Source organism: Polistes dominula, unplaced genomic scaffold (assembly GCF_049000335.1).
Source record: "Polistes dominula isolate Pdom_NZ unplaced genomic scaffold, Pdom_raw_medaka contig_24, whole genome shotgun sequence".
NCBI lineage: Eukaryota > Metazoa > Arthropoda > Insecta > Hymenoptera > Vespidae > Polistes > Polistes dominula.
The window spans coordinates 4,479,139-4,491,606 of NW_028301150.1; the positions used below are offsets into that span (position 1 = coordinate 4,479,139).

General features: G+C 28.1%; 3 protein-coding genes across 3 annotated transcripts; 2 read left to right on the forward strand and 1 right to left on the reverse strand.

The window, feature by feature from the left end:
• Positions 1 to 1,244: 1,244 nt before the first annotated feature.
• LOC107065497 (osmotic avoidance abnormal protein 3) lies at positions 1,245 to 9,385 on the reverse strand. Its single transcript, XM_015319237.2, has 6 exons — positions 9,216 to 9,385; positions 7,369 to 7,440; positions 4,746 to 5,524; positions 3,994 to 4,677; positions 3,369 to 3,913; positions 1,245 to 2,913 (listed from the first exon to the last, which is right to left on the reverse strand). Exons 2-6 carry the CDS (start codon positions 7,438 to 7,440, stop codon positions 2,486 to 2,488), a joined length of 2,508 nt encoding a protein of 835 aa, XP_015174723.2. The 5' UTR covers positions 9,216 to 9,385; the 3' UTR covers positions 1,245 to 2,485.
• A 102-nt stretch (positions 9,386 to 9,487) lies between these two features.
• Positions 9,488 to 10,668, forward strand: Coa7 (Cytochrome c oxidase assembly factor 7). The gene is made up of 3 exons (XM_015319247.2): positions 9,488 to 9,740; positions 9,818 to 9,952; positions 10,128 to 10,668. The coding sequence occupies exons 1-3, from the start codon at positions 9,635 to 9,637 to the stop codon at positions 10,589 to 10,591; spliced, it is 705 nt and encodes a 234-aa protein (XP_015174733.2). The 5' UTR covers positions 9,488 to 9,634; the 3' UTR covers positions 10,592 to 10,668.
• Positions 10,669 to 10,781: 113 nt separating this feature from the next.
• LOC107065498 (uncharacterized) lies at positions 10,782 to 12,257 on the forward strand. The gene is made up of 3 exons (XM_015319239.2): positions 10,782 to 10,928; positions 11,037 to 11,270; positions 11,351 to 12,257. The coding sequence occupies exons 2-3, from the start codon at positions 11,052 to 11,054 to the stop codon at positions 12,188 to 12,190; spliced, it is 1,059 nt and encodes a 352-aa protein (XP_015174725.1). The 5' UTR covers positions 10,782 to 10,928; positions 11,037 to 11,051; the 3' UTR covers positions 12,191 to 12,257.
• Positions 12,258 to 12,468: the final 211 nt, after the last annotated feature.

Sequence of the window (12,468 nt, forward strand, 5' to 3'; positions counted from 1 at the left end):
CTTATAAAAGTAATAATAAAATACAAAAGAAGAACGTTTTGTAATTTTCTAATACGAAAAAAGAAAAAAGAAAAAATATTATAAATTAAAATATTTATAATTTTTTAATAATTAATATACATTCATATAACAACATTTAATTACTTATATCACATATATAATTTATATAATAATTATTTAATTTAAAAAGTACTTACCATGAATTAACAAACATACTAGCTAAATAAATAATAGTAATATGTAATATTTGTTCATATAATCAAAGTATATATTTGTATGTATGTATATATGTATGTATTTTAGTATGTATATATATGAAGTTGAGAAAGGACTTTCACTCTTTCTTCGATTCCTCTCTTTTTATTATTTTTCTACTTGTCGAGAGACTTTCGTCCGAACGAACGAAAGCGAACGTGTCTTTTCTGTGATATATATATATGTATTCCCTTATTATATACATATATATATATAATCTTTGTAAATGTTGTGTTTATATTTTTACGAATACTCGCTTATCAAATGAAAGTTAACTGCAATACATAAAAAAAAAGAATAATTTGAACGATATGTAAAAAATATCCAACTCGCGTTTAGATTAACACGATCGTGAACATTTTATTTCCATCTTTCACTTCCATTATCTATTTATTTCATTAATTTAGTTTATTTTTTCTTTTGTTATTTGTTTTTTTTTCTTTCGTTTAACTACACGAGAAAGTTGTATACTTTCAATTATTTAATAAAAGTATTCAGAATTTTATTATCAATTAAAAGAAATAAACATTTTAATTAAAAAAATATTCATTAACATAAATAATTTGTTTTGTTTTTTTTTTTTTTTTTGTTAAACTGCATATTCTTCATAGCACCTGAAAAAATGTAAATCGAACATTTTTCTAAAACCTTTTTCTATTACCACCCCATTGCACTTAACAAGAAGAAAAAATTCGTAAAAAATGAACTGACGTTATCGTATCGTTTAAATCTTGCCTTGAAACATTTCTTTCCTATCTACATAGCACTACTTATGCAAATCAAAACCAAAGTAATGTATTTAGAAATATTCCGGTGGAAGACAATTAATTTTTGAACAATCAATTATATAAATAACAAATGAAAGTCTAATTGAATTATTGATTGTTAATTGTAAACAAGGTACTACTCATCATTAAATAAATGAACAAAATTTGTTTATATTTAAATGGTTAAATTGAATTTCCATATAGCATCGGATTGTATGATAATTAAGACTGACGTAATATATTTCTCGGAATAAATTATAATATCCAAGGCAACTTTTTCTTTTACCTACAAATACCAGATAACTATCACCTTGCCCTTCTTCCCTCTCCAAATTCTTACACGTGTTAAAAGTTCTTTCCACTTTAAATTCTTAATTATAATTTTGTTTAGTTTTTATATAACAGATTTGGTATTCTGTTTTCTATTTGAAATTTCTGTTTTTTATTTTTGTTTCTTTTTTTTCTATATAACATAAAGCTGTTCATCTAATTTATAAAAATAATTTATTCAACGTTTCATTCATGCCGAAACGATATATATATATAATATTTATTATGTATTATTTATTTTCTCATATTAAACGTTATGAATTAATTTCTGCACGATTGTTTAAAGATTTGAATGAAATTTTTCTTATGTTAATTAATATGATTTAAATTTTGTTCAACATTTTTTTTTCTCTTGTTAAAAATTTTTATTTAAACGATGTATGAAATTACTTACTAAAATACTTTCCTTTCTTCATTTGAAGATTTTTTTGGTGAATTTTTACGTGCAAAATTAAACAAATTTACTTTTCAATTGTCATGTAATATGTTTGAAAAAAAAAGAGAAAAAGAATATAGAAAGGATGAAGAACGGAGTCGATGTGTTACGTCAATTCCTACGTATGATTACAAAAAAAGGAAGAAAAGATGATAAATAAATTCGTAATGGTTTGAGCGGGAACTATCGAGTATTACACACAGACACAACATACGCGCATGTTTAACATACATACAGAAAGTAGACAGATAAAAGAAATATTGCTCTCTCATGAAATATTACATTTATACATTTTTTACAAGTTATTAAAGTAACGAACAAAGTTTGGTCATAATTTTGCTACGATAATTTCAACACGTTAGATGTTAAATAATGTAACTTGAGAATTGTGTGTGTGAACTTTCTCTCTCTCTTTCTCAAGTTATCTCGAATTATGATCAAACCATTTGCGAAATAATTTCTGAACTTAATGTACAAAGACACTGTAATTTTCTATTTTATTACTGAAATGATCAGTCCCAATCGTTTGTAAAAATATTTCGAAAATATTCTTGACACCTTTGATTTGTCATGATTATTTGTAATAAATTAACGTAAATACAATATTAATTAACGTTACGAAAAAATTGCAATAAAAACAGCGATTATGTCAACCGCATAAATTTTATATACAAATTTCATTAAATCATCAATTTCGTCAGCTTGTTGGGGAATGGAAATTTCTATCGAGATCAAGCAAACGACGTCTACGTAATTCTTCTTGTTGTTGATCCTCATTAGAATTTAATCTTGAACTAATCTTTTCATTGAAATGAAAGGGAGCGTTAATAATTTGTCCATTTCCTTGCGGATAGGATGGTAAAGCTTCTAAAATCCTTGGTGGATTTTTTTTCGTATTTGTAACGAATGAACCATAAGTTTTGTTCGTAGGATTGTCTTCGAAGGTCCACGCATTTCTTGTTAAGTGTCCAGGAAGTGGTAGATGTTGACTTGGCTTGTAACCGGTAGATTCGGTAATGACAGGTGCACTGCTTTGCAAGTTCAAAGCGTTGAGTTGAAGGTAGTTATTAGCTGGCGTTGTTGTATCCTCTGAGCCACCAGACTTGCTCAGACGACTTCCTATTTCTGAAAAAAAAAAGAAGAAATAAGAAGAGGAAGAAGAAGGTGCCGTTAGTTTCCGCCTTGTGTTCATACGACATACTAAACGTTAGTTCTTACACCGATAGGGATACTCCGAGCGAATCGTGAAAGCGTTGCTTGCTTGCTTGCTTCGTTGGTTACTTGGTTGGTTACTTAGTTGCTTATATTTCATATTCATTTCTACTTTCGTTTCTTAAGTGTTTAGTAAACGATCCTTTCGCTCGAGTATACCCGAACATTAAAAACAGAAGTTGCATTTATTACTTTATAAAAGAAAACAATTGTTTTGCTTTGAATTATGCAAGAAAAGAAAAGATATACTTTTATTTGTAATAGTAAGGATTGATAAATACTTTTGATCAATATTTTGGATACATATTGATATAATGTGCATACTGAAATTTTATTATAAATATTAACCCAATAAAAATGATTCCTACCAAATGTTTTGGCTTCTCTAACACGTGCCAACAAAGTATCAATCCTGTTCCTTCGAAAATAAGTGTCAACGATATCAAGTTTTTTGGTAGTCTCAGTATTGTTGTTATCGTTGTTTGCCTCATTAGTAATCTCCTTAGAGGCAACATTAATTTTTCGATACTCCTCTTCCTTTCCATTGTTACTGCTATTGTTATTGTTAAGATCTGCTTTAAATATTGTACTTGAATGTAACGGTACATTATTAATGGTACCATCACGATATTGCATGGACGTAGGTGGTAAAGGAATGTATGTTGATGCATCCGGAAATCTCCATCGATTTAATTCCTCGCACCAAGTAGCCGATGCTCTTACCGATGCTATGTCACGGAGTGGACAACCTGGTCTAAGATGTGGTACCATTGCTTCGCATAATTGTGACGTAAGTAATTCTCGTCGTAAAAGATCGCGACGTTCAGCATCCCATGATGCTTGAAGATCGGCTGCTTCCGCTTCTAATTGCCGTACTCTTTTTGCCATTCTTTTTAATGCATCTTCAGTAGACCTGATTATAAATGGCTTGTTTAGTTTTACTTTCTATGATAAGAGATAAATGAATTAATTAACATGGAAATTGTACTGAACCTGAGTTGACCATAAACTTGGAAGACCCCACCATCCTGACTACTAGCTTCTAAGACACCAGCAAGAGCTTGCAATCTTTTTCTTCTCTTCTCTCTTCGTTTTCTTAACTCAGTATTGTCAAGAGCCTCTCCACCAATGGTAAGTTTTTCTAATCTTCTTAATACTTCTTGTTTAGCGGCCTCTCTTTTTTTCCGACGTTTTTCTTCGCGTTCTTTATCCAATTCATCCATAACATGTTTACCTTCAAGCAACGCAGGCTTGCCGTTTGCATTCTCGTATCTAGACCTCAAAAGATCAAGTTCCTCGCGTAATCTTTGCGCTGATAAATTCGAACTTTCGCATTCTTTTCTCAATTTTTCGACTTCGTCGATATATTCCCTTTCTCTTAGCTCGATGTTTTCCTCTTGCTCGTCCTTCGAAAAACTAGTTTGATCTGGTATTTTATCACTCGATTCCAATAATTTTCGAAGTCTCTCTAATTCTAATTGATATTGTTTGAGTAAAGCATCTTTAGGATCCTCGTTAACGATTGGCTTATTTTTGATGCAACGTGCTCTGGCTGCGTATCGAAGTGTACTCAATGTTTCTTCGGCATCGATATCACTTGGACTGATGCAAGCTATCATCAAAGTTCTTGCATTGCCACCAAGACTGTCCCTCAATAATCTAGTCAATTTACTATCCCTATAAAAATATCGTAAATAAGATGAAACATCTTAAAAAATAAAATAAAATAGAAATAGGAATTCTACCTGTATGGTACATGTCGGCCATTACCAGCAGCCAATGCGCTGATAACATTACCAAGAGCAGACAAGCTTAAATTAATACTGGCAGCTTCTTTCAAACGATCCCCAGTAGCCCCAGTTCTCGTTTGTCTTTCCGAACCAGCCAAATCGACCAAATGAAGTCTCCCTCTTCTAATAGCGTTACCACCCTTATCATTTTCATTGATGGCTATTGCTTCAAGTGCCAGCGTTAAAACAGCGTGACTCCTCGAGCTTGCTGCATTCATCTTTGTGGCTGCGGCTGCTCTTTTTCGATCGCCTTGTTCAATCAAACGAGCGCATTCCGCGGCATCCTTGACTGTGACCTCGCGTAAACCACCAGCCACGTAAATTCCTTTGGTAGAATCTTCCTTCAACATCAACAACGTCTCTCCCGTACCTTCTTTCAATAAATCTCGCAAACGTTCGTTATATATCTCGAGATAACTTAGTATTGCTAGATAACGTGTCTCCGTGCTGGATGTCGAAGTTGCTTCGAAAAGATGTTCCAATGTACGTTCGATGAATCCCCGCATCGTATAAGACTTTCCACAACCTGTTTGCCCATAAGCAAAGACTGTACCATTGTAACCATGAAGTACAGCTTCCACGATGACCGATCCAACATCTTCGTAAACTAATTCCGTGCTTGCCTCGGCACCAAATGCTGCATCGAATTGATACACTTTTCCTCCTGTCAACCCATTCGATGAAGGACTCTCCAGTGTACAACATTTTGTCAACCTGTCGATCGTCACCACGTTCTACGAATTGATTATTGTCATTCTTTTTATTATTTAATTTTTAATTCGTTCAATTACGACGTGAATTCAATTATTAATCATTTTTAGATAGTTCTTAATATTTTGTTAATGATAATAATATTAAAATATATATGTTTTTTCTTTTTTAATAAAATTATAGGGTGGTAAAACCTATTGTAAGTGTATTCAATTTTGAATAGTTCAATTTTTGCACAAAATTAATTTAATAATGAACATATTACAAACAATCGATATTGCAGATTTCCATATTTAAAACCGACAGTCGGTCTTATAGTTTTCTACTTCATGTTAGATATATATATATCTTTTCAAAAAAAAAAACAAATAAAAATTATATATATGTAATAAAAAATAAAATCTCGTGTATATGAAAATAATAAAAACATAAAAAAATGACAAAAAATCCTCTATTTTTATCTACAAAAAGTTATTAAAAATATTTAAAACGAATACATCAACTTGCTATAAATAAATTATACTTTTTGTTTTAATATACATGTTACCGGTAATGTATGAAAGCAGGTATTCTATAAAATAACTAGGCATTATATATAATGCCCGGCGTTTTTAGGCAATGTATGAAATATGAATACATTTCATACATTGGCGGCTAGTTTTAGGCATTCTATAGAATGCCGGATTTCAAGCTTTGCCTTTAATTTATATATATATATAATAAAATAAAATAAAATCAAATATATTACAATGAACGCAATATAAAGATAATCTATTAATTATCTTTGCAAATTTGTCGATCAATGTCACGGTATTCGTCGAATGCATCGCATAAATTTAATATTATAACTTATCAAGAAGAATTTGAAATATAGGTCAAGGTTCAAGCATGTCACTTGAAAGATGCATATCTATCGATCCGTATTCATAAACTTACGAGAAAGAACTAAATCGATTGACTCTACTCGATTAACGATTTTATCTATGTATAGAAAAATCAAATGAATGTAAACAGTTTATCTTCCTAGTGTAAACACACACACACACTCGTATAGATACTCATTGCATATATATTTTAAAATAATTACATTATATAATATACATCCAAATTTTTTGTTAAAACCATACACGCAAAAATACGTGAATACCTATATATATAGATAGATATTTTTTATTGCATATCATATGGGTACTTATCGATAGAACAAAAGTGTATGTCGAATCGATATTTCAAGCAAGATAGTCTTCGCGCTACTTTTGCAGCGTGCTATGCACGCGACTACTAGAAAATATCTACATACAAACATATATGTATATAAATACATATAAAAGATAGATACAACGAAAGATAGGAAACATCATTTTTTGTTCCAACGTATATAAAATTTCATTTATAAAAAAATACACGAGAATATTGGAATAAAATAAGTAATCAACTGGTTGTACATTTGTTTTTATGAAGATTTTTAAGAAGAAAAAATGTATATATATATATATATATATATAAATGCAAAAGAATGGCATGTCCAGGAATGAGCAAACGTCCCTTGTTTTGTTGGTACGGTCGCTAAGTTACAATGCGTTCGATATAACGATGAAGGTTTGAAAAACATACAAAAAAAAAAAATAAACAAAATTAAAGAAATATGCATGCGTGCCATGTCACATTTTATGTGGTATATATCTATGTATAATATTTGATGGTATGTATTAGTGCGAACGTTGGATTTAAGTGGAACAAGTGCATCAATCAAGTGGATGTTTTTGGTCAATGTTCTACTGCTCTACTGAACGATATCATTTTTGTGTTTTCTTTTTCTTTTTTCTTTTTTTATTATGGTTGTTGATTGTTAATTCTCGTAACGTACCCTGCATCCCTGTTGTTCCTCTCGATTTGACATGGGCCGACATCTTACGGCAACTTTTACCGACTCGCTCATCTATAAACAATTATTCTTATTTATATTGTTTATATTATTTTTTATGTGTAATTTAATATGTTTTCTTTGTTACTGTCCCTTTTACTGTGGGTTCTCTTTTAAACAAAAAAAAAGAAGAAGAAACTACGAATATTAAAATTATGACAACAAATTTTAATTCTTCTTTTTATTTACAAAAAGTTTTGAAATAATATTGAAAATAAATATATTCAATTTGTTGTAAAAAAAAAAAATGATATCGAGTATATGATAAACTTTGTAGATACTTGAACGTTTTAATAAAATTCTTCATTTATAAATTCCTATTAATAAAATATTATTTTTTGTATAAGATAATTAAAAGGATACGTTCCTTTTACAATCGTTTGATAACAAGTCGTTAAATTTATCTTGCATTTTACTATAATAATTGAAAATATAAATATAAATTTTTATTAATATAGATGTATGTATGTTTTTATTAACACTAGATATACCATATTTCATTTTGATTAGTCCGGCCATTTTAATTCAAAATTTCTACTTCATGTAACATTTGATTTCTGTAAATAATTAAACGTTTTGTTATTTACAAATATCTGTAAATCCATTTATCTATTAAACATTTTTTATTATTTCTTAAGAATAAATAAAGATTGGAAGCCTCAAAAAACATTTTTTTTTATACACCAGTCATTTTGACTAGTGTGGTAGAAATAGGTATACTAAAAATGATGATATATCTAGTGTTCAATTTAAGTATGCAATTAATTTCTTTTTATATAATTAATTTATGAATGAATTGATACAAAATAGTAAATTGATGAATCATTTAATATGTTTATGATAAGATCGTGAAAGTTAAGATATAATAAGCGATAAGTTAGTATATTTGAATAGTCAGACGCAACAATAAAATCTATAATAAAGAGTTTCTATCTACATATGTATCTTCATGTTTTACGATCGAATATTAAGTATATACTTATGTACACATTGTATGACGAACGTGATATATAGATACATATGTTATTCACAAGGTCAAAACTACTTGTTAATCAAATATGTAAGGGCAAATATCGTTACATATAACAATTTAATGTTAAAGCAATAATCGTATATTATTATTTTTAAATGACTATAAATTAATATTAATATTAATAATAATTTAATATGATATAAAAATTGGATTTTGTTCAAAAAATTCATGCTAATTGATAAATTTGATGAATATTTTTAATATACGTTAACAAATTTTTACGGAAATATCGAGTACTTTCCAAACAATTTAATGTTATAAGCATTGAGTTATTTGAAAATTTTTTGCTGTTTTTAAAACAAATGTTTTACTTTCACATTTCATTCTTTTTATTAATAAAAATATTGTTTACTTTAACATAAATAAAAGAAAAAAGAGAAATAAGAGATTTCAAAGCAGATAACATAGTAACCGACTGACCGAGTATACCCTAAACTTCGATCTACTAAAGCAATATCTAACCCCTAACTATAGTTAAGGTCTATATCAAGATCATAATAAAACTGCACAGTTATATTACGCTTTAATGCAAAAGAAAATAAAAATAAAAATAAATAAAAAGATACATTTTAAAAAGTCAAATGAAATAAATCAAATTTCATAACGCGATAAGAAAAAATTCAAATTATCTTAAATATAATCTAATATTTTTATTATTAACATCATTCCTTTTGTTATCATTTGTATAATCACCATATTATAATATTATTTGATTTATTTTATGTTAAAATATTACATTTATTTGAAATTTACTTACCTGGATAAAAACAATATTTTATTGCCAGCATGCGATGGTTATAATGCATAAAAACTAACTTATATAAAATATAACTAAAACACTTTTATTTATTTTTTTTAACAACAAGTAGGAAAAAATAATGATGTACAGAAAAATTGTATACGCGAAACGACGCGAAAAGCGGAACTGTCGAAGCTATTAAAGTAATTTCACGACTTATGCGACACCTCTCGCATCGTCATTTTGCTTATGCGCATGGCGCTCGTTCGAAAATACCAAAGAAACGCGCGTTCAATCAATCTGAGCATACGATTGGTCGTGCGTTCTAACTCCCACTCCAATCATCTTTCTCTCTTACTCTTACATATAATGTGATTCTGTACGGTGTTAAATATATTCGTACGATTTATACAATTTGTCTATGAAAAAAGAAAACAATGTCTTCGTCATATAATTTAAAAAAGCCAGAAGAAGTTAAAGAATATCTGAAAAATCTTCACATCGAATATAAATTTGGTTGTTATAGCGAAAAAAATCCAGAAGGTGCGAAAAAATGTAATTTTAGACGAACTTAACCTATATCAATGAACGATTATCAATAACAATTTTCATATTTTTAGTTTGTCATCTCTTGGGTGACTTCAACGAAGCCATAAAAAAAGATTTTAAGAAAGCAGCAGAACTTTATAAAACAAATTGTGACGAACGTAATTTTCCAAAAAGTTGTACCAAATACGGAGAATATCTTATTATCGGTAAGAAGTTAAATTACGTCTTAACTACTAGATGGCAGCATTTTAAATTAAGTTTCTCGGTCGGTAACAATACACTCTTTGAATCTTTTTTTGTAACTTTATGAAAATAAATATAAAATATTTTCTTTTAAAGAGTTTAAGGTTTTATATTTTTGTTTTGTTTTTCTTGTTATAGGTAGAGGTTGTAAAAAAGATATCAATGAAGCATACAAATATTTGGTAAAAGCTTGCGATTTAAATAGTGACAGTGGTTGTCTTCACTCCGGTATTCTTGCTATAACCAATGAATTTGATGATAATCTTTCTGAACAAATTAATAAAGGAATATCTAGACTAAATAAGGCATGTTACGATCTCAATTCAGAGAAAGCATGTTACTTTCTCTCAGGAGTTTATTTAAAGGGAATACAGGATTATTTAAAACCTAATATTAAAGAGGCTTATAAATTGTCACTTAAATGTTGTGAATTTGGAAATCCATATGCTTGTGCAAATGTATCACAGATGTATTTAAGAGGGCATGGTGTTAAAAAGGATACAGATTTAGCCAAACTCTTTCAAAAACGAGCTGATCAACTTGAATATGAATTGAAACATTCTAAACCTTTAAAGTTTCAAGAAGGAATTCAAGTTGAATGACTGTTTACTATGTAATATTATTGCAAAGTTATTAGAAAAACATTATGTTTCATAATAATAAATATATTTCTACAAGATATCATTTATACCATGTTATTAGATATTTTATCTGTAATGTTGGTAATACTGGTCAATAGTATTATGTTTATAGGTTATCTTAATGAGTCGAATGTGGATTAAATGACAAATTATAAAATTAATAAAATTTTAAGGGATGTAAATGAAATTTTGTGATTAAATAATAATAATAATAATAATAATAATAATTTATATATATATATTATATATTAATTATTTTACACATAATTATTTCGTATTAATCGTGTATATATTTTCGGTACGTACGAATAATTAACATTAATTTATTAATAATATTCAAGAGTTCCTTTTATAAAATAGACAATACTATAATATCATTATTAAATATAAGTGCTATTGTTTTCAGATATCGAAAACAATAATGGATGTAAGAATTTTAAGAACGATATTACATAGCTGTGAGGATGCAGAGAAGAGTATTGAAAACACGGAAGATTATAAAGATTTTTTAAATACGAATGCATTTGTACCAAGATCCGACATTGTCTTACGTGCCTTATCTACATCATTTTCTAATCTTTTGTACTACAAAGTATCCAAAGAAGCTTACCAAAGATATTCTGTTCGTCTTCACGTTATTGTAAGTTACTTTTTCTTGTTATTAATAATCTATGTACAAAACATCTATATAAACTAACTATAAGTATCTAAATTTTGCAGGATACATTGCGTGAATTATTACGCATAACTGAGAGATTTCAATCTTTACACATATTTAGAGACAGAGAAAATACGTCGAAATTTGTTGAAAATTTAATGGAAAAATATCTACCAGATGTTTTAGACGAATGTGTGTCTACTTACACATTGACATCATTAACAGGAGCATTAATGTGTCTTGCTAAATATAATACTCGTTTTGTGTATTATATAGAAAAGATAATTGCTAAACTTTCTTACTTGGAATCTACTAATGAAAGTGAAAAATTATTATGTTATGCTTTACAACAGAGTGCACAACTTGGACTTAGTTTATCTACAAAAGAAAGAATATATCATTCACAGCGATATAAACTAATAGAGGAAGTTTTAATTGAAGATTTTACATCGACTTGTCTCAATATTAATACAGAAGTCGATAAAGATTGCCAAGAAGAGATTAAACATTCGGTAAACGAATTACTCGAATTCGCAGCTCTATCACCATACATATTTCAATTAATATGTAATTTTTTGAAAGAATTGTTTGTACATTTAGAATACGCACCTATGGTTTTAACATTTATACAAGCGACATTGAAGCGTATTCTCGCTCATTGTCAAAATAAGGACAAAGATATATTAGATCTTTATCCCAAATATTTGCATTCGTGTATTATTTTATTAAGAATAGAGCCCCATTATCATACGTCTAATTCGAAAGCTTATATATTAGAAAAAATAACAGAAATTTATGAATCTAATAAAGACGATATTTTGATTTTACTCTCACATTTTCCCGAATGGCTTCCGTTCATCTCAGATTATCTAGCTAATCAATTTATCTGCATAAATAATTAACAATAATGATAATAATATATGTATATAGGCTGAAATATTTTTATAAATATATTATTTTATCTATCAATCTCATAGAATAATTTTATTTCGACCAATATCTCAGTTTTAAAAGTTTTTTCGATAATTCTACAAAATTTCAAAATATTTATACGTTAATAAAAATGATAATATAAATATTAATTTATTTATATTATTTATTTTAATATTAATTAAATGAAATAATAAATCAATAATCTAATTTAGAAGACAAGACTTCTTGAATTTGTTCTCTTTCACTA

What these genes read in the sequence shown, in the direction of transcription:
- LOC107065497 (XM_015319237.2), bottom strand. Translation starts at nt 7,440, where the DNA reads ATGAGCGAGTCGGTAAAAGTTGCCGTAAGATGTCGGCCCATGTCAAAT. An exon ending in GGCCGACATGTACCATACAG is followed by an intron (nt 4,678 to 4,745) that starts GTAGAATTCCTA and finishes ATATTTTTATAG; the next exon opens with GGATAGTAAATTGACTAGAT. An exon ending in CAAGTTTATGGTCAACTCAG is followed by an intron (nt 3,914 to 3,993) that starts GTTCAGTACAAT and finishes ATTTATAATCAG; the next exon opens with GTCTACTGAAGATGCATTAA.
- LOC107065498 (XM_015319239.2), top strand. Translation starts at nt 11,052, where the DNA reads ATGGATGTAAGAATTTTAAGAACGATATTACATAGCTGTGAGGATGCA. An exon ending in CTGTTCGTCTTCACGTTATT is followed by an intron (nt 11,271 to 11,350) that starts GTAAGTTACTTT and finishes TAAATTTTGCAG; the next exon opens with GATACATTGCGTGAATTATT.
- Coa7 (XM_015319247.2), top strand. Translation starts at nt 9,635, where the DNA reads ATGTCTTCGTCATATAATTTAAAAAAGCCAGAAGAAGTTAAAGAATAT. An exon ending in TAGCGAAAAAAATCCAGAAG is followed by an intron (nt 9,741 to 9,817) that starts GTGCGAAAAAAT and finishes TCATATTTTTAG; the next exon opens with TTTGTCATCTCTTGGGTGAC. An exon ending in CGGAGAATATCTTATTATCG is followed by an intron (nt 9,953 to 10,127) that starts GTAAGAAGTTAA and finishes TTCTTGTTATAG; the next exon opens with GTAGAGGTTGTAAAAAAGAT.